The 20,031-nt window shown below is 38.8% G+C and overlaps 1 protein-coding gene across 1 annotated transcript; it reads left to right on the top strand.

The window, feature by feature from the left end:
• The first annotated feature begins 14,500 nt into the window (after positions 1-14,500).
• On the top strand, positions 14,501-15,701 carry LOC146630086 (lysosomal alpha-mannosidase-like). The gene is made up of 4 exons (XM_085355414.1): positions 14,501-14,548; positions 14,625-14,818; positions 15,255-15,387; positions 15,493-15,701. The coding sequence occupies exons 1-4, from the start codon at positions 14,515-14,517 to the stop codon at positions 15,699-15,701; spliced, it is 570 nt and encodes a 189-aa protein (XP_085211540.1). The 5' UTR covers positions 14,501-14,514.
• Positions 15,702-20,031: the final 4,330 nt, after the last annotated feature.

Here is a 20,031-nt window from a genome sequence, read left to right as displayed (position 1 = left end):
ATAAAAACAAGTCAACGATATTTGCAATAAACAGACCTCAGTGCAAAAAAGTTAATTACCAGTAATACAAGACATAAATACACACATAAACATTACAAGACATAAAAACAAATCAAAGATATTTGCGACAAACAGACCTCAGTGCAAGAAAGTTACTTACCAGCAATACAAGATATAAATACACACATAAACATTATAAGGCATAAAAACAGGTCAAAGATATTTGCAATAAACAGACCTCAGTGCAAAAAAGTTAATTACCAGTAATACAAGACATAAATACACACATAAACATTATAAGGCATAAAAACAGGTCAAAGATATTTGCAATAAACAGACCTCAGTGCAAAAAAGTTAATTACCAGTAATACAAGACATAAATACACACATAAAAATTACAAGACATAAAAACAAGTCAAAGATATTTGCAATAAACAGACCTCAGTGCAAAAAAGTTAATTACCAGTAATACAAGACATAAATACACACATAAAAATTACAAGACATAAAAACAAGTCAAAGATATTTGCAATAAACAGACCTCAGTGCAAGAAAGTTACTTACCAGCAATACAAGACATAAATACACACATAAACATTACAAGACATAAAAACAAGTCAAAGATATTTGCAATAAACAGACCTCAGTGCAAAAAAGTTAATTACCAGTAATGCAAGACATAAATACACACATAAACATTACAAGACATAAAAACAAGTCAAAGATATTTGCAATAAACAGACCTCAGTGCAAAAAAGTTAATTACCAGTAATACAAGACATAAATACACACATAAACATTACAAGACATAAAAACAAGTCAAAGATATTTGCAATAAACAGACCTCAGTGCAAAAAAGTTAATTACCAGTAATGCAAGACATAAATACACACATAAACATTACAAGACATAAAAACAAATCAAAGATATTTGCGACAAACAGACCTCAGTGCAAGAAAGTTACTTACCAGCAATACAAGACAAAAATACACATTTAACAGCAATACAAGACAAAAATACACATTCAACAGCAATACAAGACATAAATACATTATAAGACATAAAAACAAGTCAAAGATATTTGCAACAAACAAACCTCAGTGCAAGAAAGTTACTTACCAGCAATACAAGACATAAATACACATTTAACAGCAATGCAAGACATAAATACACATATAAACATTACAAGACATAAAAACAAGTGAAAAATATTTGCAACAAAAAGACCTCAGTGCAATAAAGTTACTTACCAGCAATACAAGACAAAAATACACATTTAACAGCAATACAAGACAAAAATACACACATAAACATTGCAAGACATAAAAACAAGTCAAAGATATTTGCAATAAACAGACCTCAGTGCAAAAAAGTTAATTACCAGCAATACAAGACATAAATACACATTTAACAGCAATACAAGACATAAATACACACATAAACATTGCAAGACATAAAAACAAGTCAAAGATATTTGCAATAAACAGACCTCAGTGCAAAAAAGTTACTTACCAGCAATACAAGACATAAATACACACATAAAAATTACAAGGCATAAAAACAGGTCAAAGATATTTGCAATAAACAGACCTCAGTGCAAAAAAGTTAATTACCAGCAATACAAGACATAAATACACACATAAAAATTACAAGGCATAAAAACAGGTCAAAGATATTTGCAATAAACAGACCTCAGTGCAAAAAAGTTAATTACCAGTAATACAAGACATAAATACACACATAAACATTATAAGGCATAAAAACAGGTCAAAGATATTTGCAATAAACAGACCTCAGTGCAAAAAAGTTAATTACCAGCAATACAAGACATAAATACACACATAAACATTATAAGACATAAAAAGAGGTCAAAGATATTTGCAATAAACAGACCTCAGTGCAAGAAAGTTACTTACCAGCAATACAAGACATAAATACACATTTAACAGCAATGCAAGACAAAAATACACATTTAACAGCAATACAAGACATAAATACACACATAAACATTATAAGACATAAAAACAAGTCAAAGATATTTGCGACAAACAGACCTCAGTGCAAAAAAGTTAATTACCAGCAATACAAGACATAAATACACATTTAACAGCAATGCAAGACATAAATACACATATAAACATTACAAGACATAAAAACAAGTGAAAAATATTTGCAACAAAAAGACCTCAGTGCAATAAAGTTACTTACCAGCAATACAAGACAAAAATACACATTTAACAGCAATACAAGACATAAATACACACATAAACATTGCAAGACATAAAAACAAGTCAAAGATATTTGCAATAAACAGACCTCAGTGCAAAAAAGTTAATTACCAGCAATACAAGACATAAATACACATTTAACAGCAATACAAGACATAAATACACACATAAACATTGCAAGACATAAAAACAAGTCAAAGATATTTGCAATAAACAGACCTCAGTGCAAAAAAGTTACTTACCAGCAATACAAGACATAAATACACATTTACCAGCAATACAAGACATAAATACACATTTAACAGCAATACAAGACATAAATACACACATAAACATTATAAGGCATAAAAACAGGTCAAAGATATTTGCAATAAACAGACCTCAGTGCAAAAAAGTTAATTACCAGCAATACAAGACATAAATACACACATAAAAATTACAAGGCATAAAAACAGGTCAAAGATATTTGCAATAAACAGACCTCAGTGCAAAAAAGTTAATTACCAGTAATACAAGACATAAATACACACATAAACATTACAAGACATAAAAACAAATCAAAGATATTTGCGACAAACAGACCTCAGTGCAAAAAAGTTACTTACCAGCAATACAAGACATAAATACACATTTACCAGCAATACAAGACATAAATACACATTTAACAGCAATACAAGACATAAATACACACATAAACATTATAAGGCATAAAAACAGGTCAAAGATATTTGCAATAAACAGACCTCAGTGCAAAAAAGTTAATTACCAGCAATACAAGACATAAATACACACATAAACATTATAAGACATAAAAACAGGTCAAAGATATTTGCAATAAACAGACCTCAGTGCAAGAAAGTTACTTACCAGCAATACAAGACATAAATACACATTTAACAGCAATGCAAGACAAAAATACACATTTAACAGCAATACAAGACATAAATACACACATAAACATTATAAGACATAAAAACAAGTCAAAGATATTTGCGACAAACAGACCTCAGTGCAAAAAAGTTAATTACCAGTAATACAAGACATAAATACACATTTAACAGCAATGCAAGACATAAATACACACATAAACATTACAAGACATAAAAACAAGTCAAAGATATTTGCAATAAACAGACCTCAGTGCAAAAAAGTTAATTACCAGTAATACAAGACATAAATACACACATAAACATTACAAGACATAAAAACAAATCAAAGATATTTGCGACAAACAGACCTCAGTGCAAGAAAGTTACTTACCAGCAATACAAGATATAAATACACACATAAACATTATAAGGCATAAAAACAAGTCAAAGATATTTGCAATAAACAGACCTCAGTGCAAGAAAGTTACTTACCAGCAATACAAGACATAAATACACACATAAACATTATAAGACATAAAAACAGGTCAAAGATATTTGCAATAAACAGACCTCAGTGCAAGAAAGTTACTTACCAGCAATGCAAGACAAAAATACACATTTAACAGCAATGCAAGACAAAAATACACATTTAACAGCAATACAAGACAAAAATACACATTTAACAGCAATGCAAGACATAAATACACACATAAACATTACAAGACATAAAAACAAGTCAAAGATATTTGCAATAAACAGACCTCAGTGCAAAAAAGTTATTTACCAGTAATACAAGACATAAATACACACATAAAAATTACAAGACATAAAAACAAGTCAAAGATATTTGCAATAAACAGACCTCAGTGCAAAAAAGTTAATTACCAGTAATACAAGACATAAATACACACATAAACATTACAAGACATAAAAACAAGTCAAAGATATTTGCAATAAACAGACCTCAGTGCAAGAAAGTTACTTACCAGCAATACAAGACATAAATACACACATAAACATTACAAGACATAAAAACAAGTCAAAGATATTTGCAATAAACAGACCTCAGTGCAAAAAAGTTAATTACCAGTAATACAAGACATAAATACACACATAAACATTATAAGACATAAAAACAGGTCAAAGATATTTGCAATAAACAGGCCTCGGTGTAAGAAAGTTGCTTACCAGCAATTGAAGACATACATACACATTCAACAGCAATACAAGACATAAATACATTATAAGACATAAAAATAAGTCAAAGATATTTGCAATAAACAGACCTCAGTGCAAGAAAGTTACTTACCAGCAATACAAGACAAAAATACACATTTAACAGCAATACAAGACATAAATACATTATAAGACATAAAAACAGGTCAAAGATATTTGCAATAAACAGACCTCAGTGCAAAAAGGTTCATTACCAGCAATACAAGACATAAATACACACATAAAAATTACAAGACATAAAAACAAGTCAAAGATATTTGGAATAAACAGACCTCAGTGCAAGAAAGTTACTTACCAGCAATACAAGACATAAATACACATATAAACATTATAAGACATAAATACACACATAAACATTACAAGACATAAAAACAAGTGAAAGAGATTTGCAACAAACAGACCTAAAAGTAATAAAATGACTTTCCAGCATTGATTCCTCATTTTCAGGGAGGGTTTTTTCATCTTGCACTTCGCTGACACGCATCAGCATCCAGTTCTTTATGAGAAAAGGGGAAGACTGAGGGAGGGATATACTCACCGTCACCGACACGCTGGGCATCAGTGTCCTGTGCTTCATCAGAAGAGATGGCGTTCAGGAGACTGTCATCCAGGATCCTGATGACTTGAGGAAGGCCTTCTTCTGCAGGACGCTCAACCACATAGTCAAGACAGTCTGTAAGGAAACAAGTTTAAAATAACATTAGGAATGTAATAAACAGCCAGTGCTAAAGCAACAGACCTACATCTATTAGTTTGAGCAGATGATGACAGAAGAGCATTTTAGGCTACATTTATGTCAGACTGAGTGACACTTCGACTTTTTCATGTGAGATCAAAAGATGTCAACTAAGTTCACATCATTAAGTGAAGCATCCATTTTTAATAGAAGAGCACCAAACCTCCACCAAGGCAGCTCACTCTGTGCACACTACACTTTTATGGTAACACTATTTTATTTTGTATACATTCATTTTGTTTTATTTGTCCTTTTTAAACCTTTATGCAAACACTACGTTGGAGTAGGTAATGGATAATAGGTACTCATTTGTAAATAACTGGACATAAATAGCTTGTTACATAAATATACTACAGGAAATGTATAACTAACTAGGTAGCTCATTCTCTTATTTATTTATTTATTTATTACAATTCTTTCATTAACAATGTAACACATTTTGAAACAGCATCAGAGGTTTAATGTACCAATTTCATGTCCTAAATGTTCCCAATACAAACAAAGGCAGTGGAACTCCAAGCACATATTTTTTAAAATAAAACACAAAATAAAACACACACATAAAGGTTTGACTTCATGATTATTTTTGACTATGCTTAATGTTTTCAATATTATTTTTATATTATTTTGTTTTGATTAATTTTTTTATCACTGCGTTATGTAGCTGGGAAAAAACGTTATAGTTTACCTAATGAAGCTTTTGATCCAGAGAAGAAAATGATGTCAGGAGCTACAGGGGATCTGGTGTGTTCACCTGCATGTTCTATCATTGTGACAAAATGCTGTTACCATAGAAACTGATTTTATTTTTATTCTTTTTTTGGGGAGTATTTTACGAATCTTTGTCCGTTAAGCTAGTTTAACCATTTTATTGGGGGGCAGTGTCAAATTTGAAGCCTTCAATCAAAGTAACACCTTTTTTCACATTCATAGGCCAGTCGGTAATAAATTCTACAGCTGTCCCGCAAAATTTAAAGCATACAAACTATTTACCGGGAAAAATCTTGGAATACACATATTTTGATCACATTAAAAATTTGATATTCACACTGGAACTTGTTAAATTATTATAGTTGTCTAGTGACTCTTAAAATAATTGAAGAATCTTTGAAACTTACCAGCCAGGTGACTTTCAATGAGTCCGGATCCATGATGAGCCAGCCAGCTTTGCTGTTATGACGAAACACAAGTACAAACGACTCAAAGAAGTCGTTTGTACTGTCGCTTTCTAGTAAATTCCGCTTTCTGTAGAAATATTCTCCAAAAGTTATCTTTCCACAAGCTGAGTTTGGAGCAGGTCAAGACAAGTTCACGAGCCAGCACAAAAGAACGAATGGAACGTTGTGGAAGTGCATTTAAACACTCGCCTTGGTTACGGTTGCCAACTGCGTGTGCACGTAATAAAACTATAAGAATGGAGCTCACTGCAATGTAATTTACAGTTAATTTATGGTCATTTATAGTTACTGCCTTTTCACCCTTTATGTGGGATGTAATATAAGCACGTAGGTATAGGTATATCCAGAAATAAACATAGATATTAGAAAGCAGCAAATCCGTAACTGAGATGTTTGCTTGAGTGAATAACATTAGCATATAGCTCATGGTAATATTACATCTTCACATTTTTCTTATCGAAGCTAACAATAACTTAGCGTTCTCGCTACTCACCATGCTGTAAAACAGGTATATGTTAGCAATGACAACATTTAACAGATATTAAAATGCTAGCCGCGCTAATTAGCCTTAGGATTGCTTGAGGTCTTGTTTTCAGCTCTAGTGGTCATAAGCGAACTTAGGCCTGTGCCAACCTTGAGCACGAACATCAATCTTGTAAAGCTCACTATTAAACTGACAAAAAGCCTTAGAGCCTAGAAACTATGATACTTACAACTCTGCTATGTTTGTGTCATAGCATATAGCAAGACCCCATAACGATAACTGACCTTTGACCTCTTCTCAAGATTAATCTTCAGGTCAAAGAGATAATGCTATATACAGCTATTTTAACACTATGTTTCTTACTGCCATTGTCTGACATAATATCCTTGAATCTTTTTCTAATTCAACACTTAATATAAACACTGCATGTTTATTTAAAAATTAAAAATTAAAAACGCTCCTTGTAATGCCAACTTTTGTTTTCAAATGTAAATAAAGTATATCAACTAACATACTGGACACTGTTCTGCTGAACAACACACATATTACGAATATTGTAGCTGGTGTTTTTTAGTAATTTATTATTTTATTTGTCATACAATTTAAAACTTTAATAACCTTTTCAATAAAACAAAGTATCAGATGTAATTATTCTGAAACTAAGTCTAAGCTTCCCATAACTTTTTATTGCAAGTTACATTACTGACATAATAAACATAAAATGTTTGTATTGTTCATCCACAAGTGCAGTCTCTGGCTCAAACAACACAGAAGCTTGGTGTGTTTGTTTCTCAGTCCAGGCATTACTGCTTGAATGCCTGTCATGAATTTAGGTAATTCAAATGCAATTGCCTAAAGAAAGTCTTTTACATTGTCCCAACTTCCCTTAAGCTGTACTGGGCTGGAGATGCAATGAAAGTAAAGAAGAGAAAACAATGTACAACGAGGGAAAAAAATAACCAACTATATACATGGTGTATGCGTAAGAAACATTGAAACAGAAACATTGTGGGTGTATACAAGGGCAGTTATATAATAAAATAAATAGGGGTGAAATGGTAAATGGTCTGTATTTGTATAGCGCTTTTCTAGTCCCTAAGGACCCCAAAACACTATACATCCAGTCATCCACCCATTCACACACTGGTGATGGCAAGCTACATTGTAGCCACAGCCACCCTGGGACGCACTGACAGAGGCGAGGCTGCCGGACACTGGCGCCACCGGGCCTTCTGACCACCACCAGTAGGCAACAGGTGAAGTGTCTTGCCCAAGGACACGACGACCGAGCCCGTCTAAGCCAGGTCTCGAACCGGCAACCTTGCGATTACAAGGCGACCTCCCAACTCTTGAGCCACGATCGCTGGCTGGATGGAGGGGCTATGGTCGTTTAGGGTGGTAATACCACTGAGATACCACTGAGACCAAAATATTGCACAGGACCATAAATATTGCACACACTAGAGATATGGCACATGAGCCTAAAATATTGCACAAAACATGGAAAGACTGAGATATTGCACATAGCTAATCAATAGCAGCATCACAGTGGATGAACTGGGGAAGTCAGTTCATACTTTTAGTTTGCATTAAGAGTTCTGACAGCACATGGGAAGAAGCTGTTCTTATTTTCTTCAATCAGTAATGAATAGTAAGATGTCCTAGCTTTATGGAGGGCTTTTTTAATAAAGCAGGCTAAATGATGATCTACTACATTTTTGCACACCATTTCATCTCCAGCTTACGAGTTATCTGTTAAATGTTCCGTTTCTATGTCGTATGTTAAAACAAGATCTAGAGTGTGATTAAAGTGGTGGGGGGGGGGGTTATTTTACTTTTTGAGAGAAGCCAGTTGAGTCTGATAACAGATTACACGCTGTCATTTTGAGCAATACAAATAATAAAACATTTTAACTGTCAGATAATTTCAAATGCAACAAACATCAGTATCATTATTTCATATTCTGTATAGTTTTTCATATTTATATCCTGTTCATAGCTTGTACTCACTACAGCCTGTACATACTTATAGTTATAGAATATTCACAACATACTTCATACCGTGTACATTATAACATACCATAATAGACCCATTTCTGTAATATACTTACATATCTATCCATCCATCCATCCATTCGCTTATCCTTTTCAGGGTCGCGGGAGGCGCTGGAGCCTATCCCAGCTGTCATAGGGCGAAAGGCAGGGTACAACCTGGACAGGTCGCCAGTCTGTCGCAGGGCCAACACACAGGGACAGACAACCATTCACACCTAGTGGCAATTTGAATTATCCAATTAACCTATCCCCACAAGCTGCATGTCTTTGGACGGTGGGAGGAAGCCGGAGTACCCGGAGAGAACCCACGCAAACACGGGGAGAACATGCAAACTCCACACAGAAAGACCCCAGCCTGATGTTGGAATTGAACTCAGGACCTTCTTGCTGTGCGGCAACAGTGCTAACCACCGTGCCACCGTGCTGCCTCTTTTTTTTTTTTTACCCATTCACACACACATTCACACACTGGTGATGGCAAGCTACATTGTAGCCACATATCTATATTATTGCTATTATATATTGTAATATATCTATATCACTAAAGCACTTCTGGATGGATGCAAACTGCATTTCGTTGCCCTGTACCTGTGCATGTGCAATGACAATAAAGTTGAATTCTAATTCTAATTCTAATTCTAAACACGAGCCCCACCCCCCACCCCCATCCCTATGTGATTGTGGAATATATATGCAGATGATGTTGTTTTGGTCCTGTCAAATCCTGAGCGATCTGTTCCTGTACTATTAGATCTGGTGAGGTTGTTTGTTATACAATTAACTGGTAGAAGATTGAGTTTGTGGCTTTAACTGCAAACCTGGATGTTGATTTCTTGAAAACTTTGCTTTTTAAAATTACAGACAATAATAATTAAATGCACTTAAGAACAGGACGCAGCAACACTACATATGAGCGGGTGGAGGGAGGTTTGGGGTCTTCACTCACCCCCGTTCTGTTAACCGTCTGGGCAGGGGGACTGGGAGGAGGTGCTGGCCGTCAGATTGGGGTCTGGGATGCGGGGCCTCCCTGCTGCTGCAGATAAGGAGGCGGTTTGCTTTCCTCCACCCCAGAGAGAAGGGTTACATCTCCTGGGTCCGGGTCCGGTTTGCCCCTCTGAGGGCGGGGGTACCTGGACCTGAGATATAGAGTTAGACTCTTTGTGTCTGTCTCCACGTCGGGTGAGTTTGTGTATATGGGGGTGGGAATGCACCGTCTGTGTTTATATGTCAGCTTGGGTCTTAGACTCCACCTCTCTGGGAACATCTCAGGCTCTCCGAGGTTTGGAGGCCTATCTCCCCTCACTGCACTCCCTGCCAGTGGCTGATGCCCTCAGACGTTGGTGTGTTGGTGGTTCTTGGTGTCTGGGGCTAAGCGCTCATGTATGTGCCGACTCACTCCTGGTGGCCAACTGGCAGGGCCTGGCGCCCGTGGCCCGGCTGGGCCCCTTCCGGGAGGTGGGGTGCACTCAGGCCTCTAGCCTCTGGGCCTGAGGCCCAATTCTCTCTGGCACAGCTGGCTGCCGGCAGATCCCGCGGGCACGCCACTGCAACTCCCTCTGGCCTCTGCTCTGTGGCTGCTGGGTGACCTCTCGTTTAGGGCTCTCCTCAGCTCTTCCCAGGAGGGTGGCACGGTTGCACCCCTGGTGGTCCTCCTTGGGTCCTCGTATTCTGGGGCCTCTGAATGTCTGGGGGCTCCCCACACTCCCTAGCAGATCGTTACATGGAGAAACCTTTTGAATACAAGCATGCTGATCCACACAGGTGTGCACACAGGTGTGCACACAGGCGGACACACGGGTTTTCACAGACACAAACTACACCTTTCTTGGCTGCTACCTCAAAGCACATTGTGCGCTGTCGATCTTGCGTACCTTTCTCACCATCTCTTCTCCCCTCTATTTTTCTTTCTCCCCCTCTCTTTCTTTCATTCTTTCTCCCTGTCTTATCCCCCAGTCATGTCTGTCCCGTCTGTAACAACCGAAAATCAAATCAAATAAATACATATTTATAATTTAAAAAGAAAGAAAGAAAGAAAATATTTTTGGCAGACGATCACTTTTTGGAGTGAATATTTGTCGACATTATGACTCTTCCGACAGAGCAGTACAGCTGTATTCATAGAGTGTGTGTCTGTGTGCAGTCATGTCATGCCACCAAGCCGGGCATGTTGAATGTCCACCTGGTCCCGCACACACATGATGACGTTGGCTGGCTCAAGACTGTGGACCAGTACTTCTATGGAGGTCAGTGTGACACATACAGAACACTGTGAAGCTATTAGCCAACCTCCTGCTCTGTGTTTACTCTGTCAAATGTTTGCATATGTTTCTATTTACTCTAGTAGTTCTGCTGATGCAAGTTAATCTGCTCTATTGACTGGTACTAAATATCTTCCTGATTGCTGCTACAAGTGATTGTGGGTCTTGTGACCAGCAGCGTTATCCTCCTGCTTTAAAGCCCTATGATGTGTTTTAATGGTGGTTCATTCACATGATCTCTGGATTTGATTTGAATGTGAACTGGAGTGACAGCCATCACTCATGTTCGAACTACTCTCTGTTGTTGGGGCTGTGCGAAATGTGGAAATGTATCTTTTTTTTTTCTTTTTTTTTGTGTCCTGTAGCACTGTAGCACTGTAGCAATCAGAATTATTGTCTGAAGGCCAAGAAAAATGCCCAACAGATTTACTTTCCCAAGTGGGCCTTTTGCTATACTGGCCCACTTGATTGTCATAGTTTATTTGATCTTTATTAGTTATTTTTATTCTAAGATATTGTAATCAGACCAGACTGGACTCGGGGACGGGAAAGAAAAACAAGAAGAAAAGTTCAGAAGAAAGTTAACAGAAGGAGAGGGAAAGAAAAAGGAGAAAAGAGAGAGAGAAAAGACAATGAAAATCTGCTTCATCACCTTTTTTTTCTCTTTTTCTTTTCCTGGATCACCTGTTGAGAAAGAAAAAAGAAAACAAGCAGAAGAAGACTAGAGCAATAGAATAAACAACATCACGATGATCTATGGGAATATGACAGTAAATACTAAATGTTAAACAATTTTTGTGCAGCACGTAAGATCGACAGCACACAGTGTGCTTTAAGGTAGGAGCCAAAAAGGGTGTAGTTTGTGTGTGTGAGCACTCGTGTGTACACCTGTGAGCATGAGCGCGCTTGTTTTTAAAAGGTTCCTTCATGTAATGATCTGCTAGAGGGTGTGGGGAACCACAGCCCCGTCCTCCAGGGCATGAAGCAGGTATGGAGGAGATCAAGACTCCAGACATCCAGAGGCCCTCAGAGCACAAGAGACCAAGGAAGACCAACAGAGGGGCAGCTGTGCCACTATCCCAGAAAGAGCTGAGGAGAGCCCCAGATGAGGGGTCACTCAGCAGCTGTGGAGCAGAAGCCAGGGGGGTTTGCAGTGACCTGCCCGTGAGCTCCGCCGGCAGCCAGCTGCGCCAGAGTGACCGAGCCCCAGGCCGAAAGGCCGAGGGCACCCCACCCCCGAAGTGGCCCGAGCCACTGTTGAAATGTATCAGAAGACGATATTAAAACACCTTCGTTTCATTTTATACTCTGTCGTGTATTTCACGCTGCCTCATAATGTACTGTTTACTGCAACAGTTTACTTCTTCATTGCTTTAGAGTTTTATGCTTTTAGTGCAATTGATTGTCGAGCTTGCATATTTTAATGTCACATGTTGTTTATAGTAAGTTGTAAGGCCAGGTGTTGTGCAGGTGACCATCATCTGATATTGATTTCCAGTCTGGGTTAATATGTAAGCAGAACTCATCTGCAATGAGGGTGGTTTGTTTGGGCATATGCATGAATGCAGATGAGCACATATACTTTCTTGCTGTTAAGATACGTTAGTGTAAATAAATATTTTTCAAACTGTGACACACAGCAACTAAATTCTGACCACTTCTTGAAGCATTGACAAAATAACGTCTCTTTTGTCCTAAATCTGTGCACATTTGTGCGCGTAGATCGTAATGACATCCAGCACGCTGGTGTTCAGTACATCCTGGACTCAGTTGTGGATCAGTTGTGGAAGAATCCAGATAGGAGGTTCATCTACAGTGGGGCAAAAAAGTATTTAGTCAGCCACCGATTGTGCAAGTTCCCCCACCTAAAATGATGACAGAGGTCAGTAATTTGCACCAGAGGTACACTTCAACTGTGAGAGACAGAATGTGAAAAAAAAAAATCCATGAATCCACATGGTAGGATTTGTAAAGAATTTATTCGTAAATCAGGGTGGAAAATAAGTATTTGGTCAATAACAAAAATACAACTCAATACTTTGTAACATAACCTTTGTTGGCAATAACAGAGGTCAAACGTTTACTATAGGTCTTTACCAGGTTTGCACACACATTAGCTGGTATTTTGGCCCATTCCTCCATACAGATCTTCTCAAGAGCAGTGATGTTTTGGGGCTGTCGCCGAGCAACACGGACTTTCAACTCCCGCCACAGATTTTCTATGGGGTTGAGGTCTGGAGACTGGCTAGGCCACTCCAGGACTTTCAAATGCTTCTCACGGAGCCACTCCTTTGTTGCCCGGGCGGTGTGTTTTGGATCATTGTCATGTTGGAAGACCCAGCCTCGTTTCATCTTCAAAGTTCTCACTGATGGAAGGAGGTTTTGGCTCAAAATCTCACGATACATGGCCCCATTCATTCTGTCCTTAACACGGATCAGTCGTCCTGTCCCCTTGGCAGAAAAACAGCCCCATAGCATGATGTTTCCACCCCCATGCTTCACAGTAGGTATGGTGTTCTTGGGATGCAACTCATAATTCTTCTTCCTCCGAACACGACGAGTTGAGTTTATACCAAAAAGTTCTACTTTGGTTTCATCTGACCACATGACATTCTCCCAATCCTCTGCTGTATCATCCATGTGCTCTCTGGCAAACTTCAGACGGGCCTGGACATGCACTGGCTTCAGCAGCGGAACACGTCTGGCACTGCGGGATTTGATTCCCTGCCGTTGTAGTGTGTTACTGATGGTGAGCTTTGTTACTTTGGTCCCAGCTCTCTGCAGGTCATTCACCAGGTCCCCCCGTGTGGTTCTGGGATCTTTGCTCACCGTTCTCATGATCATTTTGACCCCACGGGATGAGATCTTGCGTGGAGCCCCAGATCGAGGGAGATTATCAGTGGTCTTGTATGTCTTCCATTTTCTGATGATTGCTCCCACAGTTGATTTTTTCACACCAAGCTGCTTGCCTATTGTAGATTCACTCTTCCCAGTCTGGTGCAGGTCTACAATACTTTTCCTGGTGTCCTTCCAAAGCTCTTTGGTCTTGGCCATGGCGGAGTTTGGAGTCTGACTGTTTGAGGCTGTGGACAGGTGTCTTTTATACAGATGATGAGTTCAAACAGGTGCCATTCATACAGGTAACGAGTGGGGGACAGAAAAGCTTCTTACAGAAGACGTTACAGGTCTGTGAGAGCCAGAGATTTTCCTTGTTTGAGGTGACCAAATACTTATTTTCCACCCTGATTTACGAATAAATTCTTTACAAATCCTACCATGTGAATTCATGGATTTTTTTTTCACATTCTGTCTCTCACAGTTGAAGTGTACCTCTGGTGCAAATTACTGACCTCTGTCATCATTTTAAGTGGGGGAACTTGCACAATCGGTGGCTGACTAAATACTTTTTTGCCCCACTGTATGTGGAGACGGCCTTTTTCTACCACTGGTGGAAGAGTCAGAGCTCCAGCATGCAGCAGACAGTCAAACAGCTGGTTAATGAAGGTAAATACCCATTCAGTACTATACAGCTGCGTTAAGTGTTTCAGTGCATCCTTACCAAAAGCTGCTCCTCCCGCAGGCCGTCTGGAATTTGTGAATGGTGGTTGGTGTATGAGCGACGAGGCTGCCACACACTACAGCGCCGTCATTGACCAGATGACCATTGGTCTGAGGTTCCTTAATGAGACTTTTGGAGCCTGTGGCCGTCCCCGCGTCGCCTGGCACATCGACCCCTTTGGCCACGCCCGGGAACACGCCTCCATGTTTGCACAGGTAGCATAGCTCTTTATGTTTATTCTTCGAGTTTTGTACGAGTCACACTTCAGAATTGCTCAGCTCATTCACTGTCACACTTTCAAACGTTGGCCATGTTTAATATCAGCAGTATAGGGCAGAATAGAAGGATGAGCATAATTGGTCACCTTAAGGAAGGCCTGATTTCTAGTGAGACTTAAAATGGGAGAATTTATCAGTTAAAGAAGAGAGTTGAGGCTAATTAGAGTTAGAAGGTAGCACTCACGTCGAGAAAGACTCTCCGTTTTCTCATTACAAATTTTTGGCTGTATCGTCATTATCAGATTTGCTGCTCTGCAATGAATCAAATGGGCTTATTTCCAGAATGCTGCATTATTACATGAAGGCACAATTTAGTTCACTGGCTTTCCATTTGACTTTCCTTTAACCATTAACTGTCTGTCTTTTGCTGCAGATGGGATTCGATGGCTTCTTCTTTGGTCGTCTAGACTATCAAGACTGGGCTCGCAGGATGAGGAATAAGGAGCAGGAGCTTCTATGGAGAGCCTCCGACAGCCTCACTCCTCCAATGGCTGACCTCTTTACTGGTATGCAAAGTTTCTTTCTTCATCCCTTTATGTTAATGACTTCTGGACTCAGCAACAGGACGGTGTCACATTATTTTTTAACCGCTTGCCCCCGTTAACCAACAGGGATCCTTCCTAATGGCTACAACCCTCCTGAGGGCTTCTGCTGGGACCAGCTCTGCAGTGACCCACCTATCAGAGACGATCCTGATTTTGAAGACTATAATGTTGATGATGTGGTGGGACGCTTCCTCGTCATCGCCAACAGTCAGGTTGGACACAACTCCACACTGGCGCACAGAGACACTGATTTATCAGTCACGTGGTGTTCTTAACACCGCATGTTTAACTAACACTACGAAAAAAATGCTCATGTTAAATCAAAAGACATCAAACAACGCTTTCTGATTTAGAAAAAGAGGAAGCAGAAGGGATGCTGTGCTTTTTATCCCAGCCCATATACAGCTGTGACTAGCTAACATGACATGTAAAATTTCAGTAGGAACCTCTTGTTTCAAGTAATGTCAGCATATCTTCATGCAGGTCCCCATAATTTTTTTCTCAACCTGTCTGGTTTTATTTTATGAACCTGTCATGATCACAATAATAAAGACATCTACAGATAGTGTAATGCAATGTCCTCCTTTAATAATCCGCATTCACCACTTTAGCCATCATATAAATGTGCTTTGAATAGTGTGAGGTGACGGAGCCGGTTGGGAGTTCGGTTTCAGGTTCGGTGGAGTTGCTGGAGGAATGGGATCGGGCGTCCAGCGCGGCCAGCGACTGCAGCATGCTCAGCAGGCTGTTGGAGGAGGGCAGCTGCAGGTATTTCTCCGGGACGTAGCCCACCTGTCCGCTACGGTTTCTGGCCTGGAAACACAGACAATGCACACAGACGATGACAACAGCCAAAAATGTTTCAACAGGAAAACTCCTAATGAGAAAAAATAAAATCAGATGTAAAGAGTAGGGCTGTAACAATATCACTGCATCGTCGCCAGAATTTAATAACAGCCACAAAGAGAATAATAGGAGAGCTTTTGTTCTCTCTTCCTGAATTAACGAGAAATCTAAAATCCTAAACAAGCCTCTGCTGAATTCATGAAGCTTGATTTCATGAACACCGGTGGCCTCCCCTTCCGCTGCTTACTTATTTTTATTCAGATTGAAAACACTCAGAGGTATTGGGATCTCTGTTGGGGCATGCTGTGGGGAATCACAGCACTAAAACAGATCTATATAAATGATATTGCTCACATTTTTATGTATGATTATATTCATTAAAATAAATACCCCATTAAAACACTATATCTGTATATGAAAAGATAATCACCTAAGTAAATATACATAAAATATTGGCTCAACACGTGGAGATGGTCTGTGCCTCCTGAGCCACTGCTCATAAAGGCTAACAGGGACAAAAACAAATACAGTAGCAGTGTTAAGTTCAAGCATTGAGTGCAAATGTACGGTTTTCTGTGTTTTTTTGTTTTGTTTTTTTTCATAGAAATGTTTTGTTTTGTTTTTGTTTGTTTTTTTGTTGTCCGGTTTGGATCTTTAGCAATCAGAATTGTTGTCTGAAGGCCAAGAAAGATGCCAAGTGGATTTACTTTACCAAGTGGATCATCATGGCCTTGCCATATTGGTCCATTTGATTGACCTTTATTATAATTATGTATTTATTTTATTTTTGTTTTTTAAAGACGGGACAGACATGACTGGGGGATAGGACAGGGAGAAAGAATGACACAATAAATAAACAATAAACAATAAACTAGCTAACAATAGATACTTTTTTAATTTCACCTGCTGAGAATGAAAAAAGAAAACAAGCAGAAGAAAACGAGAGCAATAGAATAAACAACATCACAATGATATATGGGAATATAACTGTAAATACTAAATATTAAACATTACTGTGCAGCACGTAAGATCGACAGCGCACAGTGTGCTTTGAGGTAGGAGCCAAAAAGGGTGTAAAACACCAGTCAGTGTCACGCCGCCGGGTATATCAACTTCTCTTTTAAGCTGTGCTTTCTGCTTCATGCTCCGTGCCCACGCATGTAACAAGGGCTGCTACAAAGCCCTTTAAAACAGGAAGTAGCATGTGCTGCAGTGAGCTTGAATGGTGTCCCAATGCGCTGAGCAAGCACAGTGCAAGCATGCTAGCCAGGTGTGGTGCGTGATGATAAAGTGGTGACTAAAACTCTATAAAGGACATAACTAATATAACAGCAGGTCAGGGTTACTCTTACAATTTTCTCTGGTAAGAAGTCAAAATCCTTCATATAGAACTCTGAAGTTACCTGGAGAGATGAGATCCTGCTTCATAGTACAGGCCTCAGGGCAACATTTCAAAGTTAACGTGCAAAACAATCAATATATGTATTTGTATGTAACTGACAAAAAAAGGAGAGAAAAGCGTCCAAACACTTCTTGTGTCATTCCAGAGTTGAGGTCGCAGGTTATGGTGCCACCACTGGACTAGCTAATGAGAAAAGAAGGAAGATGATTTTTAACAAATTTGTTGTATTAAGAAAAAAGAAAACAAACCATCCAAACTGTTACTTTATTAGTAAAGAGATGTTGCAGATATTTGTACTGAAATTGTATTTTGCTTCATTTCTAATGTGTTCAAAGCAAAAACAAGCTTTTCCTGTGAGCTCAGACCATTTTATTTCTTTCTGCTGCATTTCTGCATAAAATACAAATCTGCATCATTTTTTAAAAAAGTGCTTTAAGCTGAACTAATTGTCCCTTTTTTCTAGAACCTGGTGAATCACCCTCTCTTCACTGTGCAGAGACTGAGGTTGTCAGCTGTACAGAGCTCAATGATATTTTACTGAAAAAATTCCCCGAGGTCCACCAAGTCAGGAGCTATCAGCACTGGTTCTGTGGACAAAGTCCTGGGAAAGATATATGTCGAGTGAGTTTGCATGATCCCTCAGCTCACAGCTGCATTTATTAAACATTCAAAATACAGAAAGATTTTATAAACCTGGGAAACTGTATTTCTGTCTTGCAGGGAGACTCTGGTGGAGGAGTGGTTCATAATGGCAGGATTTATGGGGTCTCTTCTTTTGTGGGAGATCCAGACTTTGTATGCAGAGCACCGGCTGCCTTCATGGACCTCTGTGATCCTGAGTATGCAGATTGGATCAGGAAAACTATCAACCCATAAAAAGCTGTGAGGTGTGGATAACTGTAAACAAGCTGAAATAAATAATCTTTTAGAGTTTAGCTTTGGTTTCTTTTATTCTGTTTGATATAAGCAGTAGAGGATTTCAGAATTTCTGTGTTATTTGCCAAAAGACGTTTTTTCAGCTGCACCCACACACAGTTTCTTTAGATAACTTCAACTGCAGAAAGTAAAAACTCAGCATTAAGTTTCAAATGCAGTTTTAAAGATAATGATAATATGGTGGCCCTGAAGAAAACACCCATCAATAGAAAAAGCTGCAAAAACCTGCAAAATGTAACAGAAGTTGAATAAAACACAACGGAAATAGAAAAAAATGCAACAAGGCTGAAAAACTGAACAAACAAACAAAAAACAAACACAAATTACAACAGAAATAATAACAACGATATAAAAAAAAATAAAGTAGAAAAAAAACGTTCTCATCCTAAAACTTGGTGACAAAGTGGAACATGGTAAGGAAACACTCATTTAAGTGCTGTCATTACTCAAAGGTTCCTGATAATCATGCATGAAGTGATTTCTGGAGGGGAATGAAACTTAACTGAACTGCTCCCTGTGACATTTTGACCTGTCAAACGCAGGCGTAACTCCTGTTATTCATTGTTGTATTGCAGGTCTGCTGTGCACGACGTCTGTGAATCTGAGTAATTTGGTACAGATGAAGGAATAAGACTGCTCAGATGCTTTGGGTGTCACGTAATGATCCCTCAGGTTTGGGTGTCTTTGGTGCCCGTTGATTTCAATCTACCTGCACATTGAACAGAAATCCTGCCATGACAGAACACACTAATGCCTTTTCAAGGGAGAACCGATCCGAATCTGAGCTGTCAGCCCCAAGTTCTCTGCAGTCATCAAATCAAGCATAATCTGGTTTGAACAGGCTCCCTGCCTCACTGCAAAAGCCTTTTTACCAGCTGCTGTTTGACAAATTGCAAAGCCTCTGAAGAGACTTTAGAAAGGGGGAAAAAGGATACGAAGAAAAAGCTGAACAAAAAGCTATCCATGCACTGTTTAACATTTCACTTGGAGCTTATTGACTGTATTCTATCTGTGGATTGCATTATAGCTTCTCTGAGAGCTTTGCTCACTGAAGATTTTATGATCTGTGAACGCTGAGTCTCTCTTGTGGCTGTAAACCAGTCTGCTCAGCATGGCACTGCATGGCAGAGTTTCTCTCCATTTTTTTGAATCACCTTTGCTCAGTTGTGCTCCTAACTGATCTCCTGAGTTTGGCTGTATTCCTGGACTTTGCCCTTTAGTTACTCTTCAGTCTCTTTGACACACAGGCTGCCAAATTTGAAATAACATTTTTAGTTTTGGAAAAAGAAGAGCGTGTCTAGCAAATTCTTGCACATCCTTGTTCTTAAATAGCACTTTTCTACTCAAGCACTCAAAGTACTTTATACACCTCATTCACCCATTCATACAAGCACTTTTCTGTACCTAAGTTCTTTCTATCT

The sequence above is a fragment of the Diplotaxodon limnothrissa genome, linkage group LG6 (assembly GCF_057381915.1).
Source record: "Diplotaxodon limnothrissa isolate DT_005_m linkage group LG6, D_limnothrissa_male_GT1.1, whole genome shotgun sequence".
NCBI classification, from domain to species: domain Eukaryota; kingdom Metazoa; phylum Chordata; class Actinopteri; order Cichliformes; family Cichlidae; genus Diplotaxodon; species Diplotaxodon limnothrissa.
Note: the sequence above shows the minus strand (reverse complement) of the source record. Positions and strands in the feature narration are given on the sequence as shown.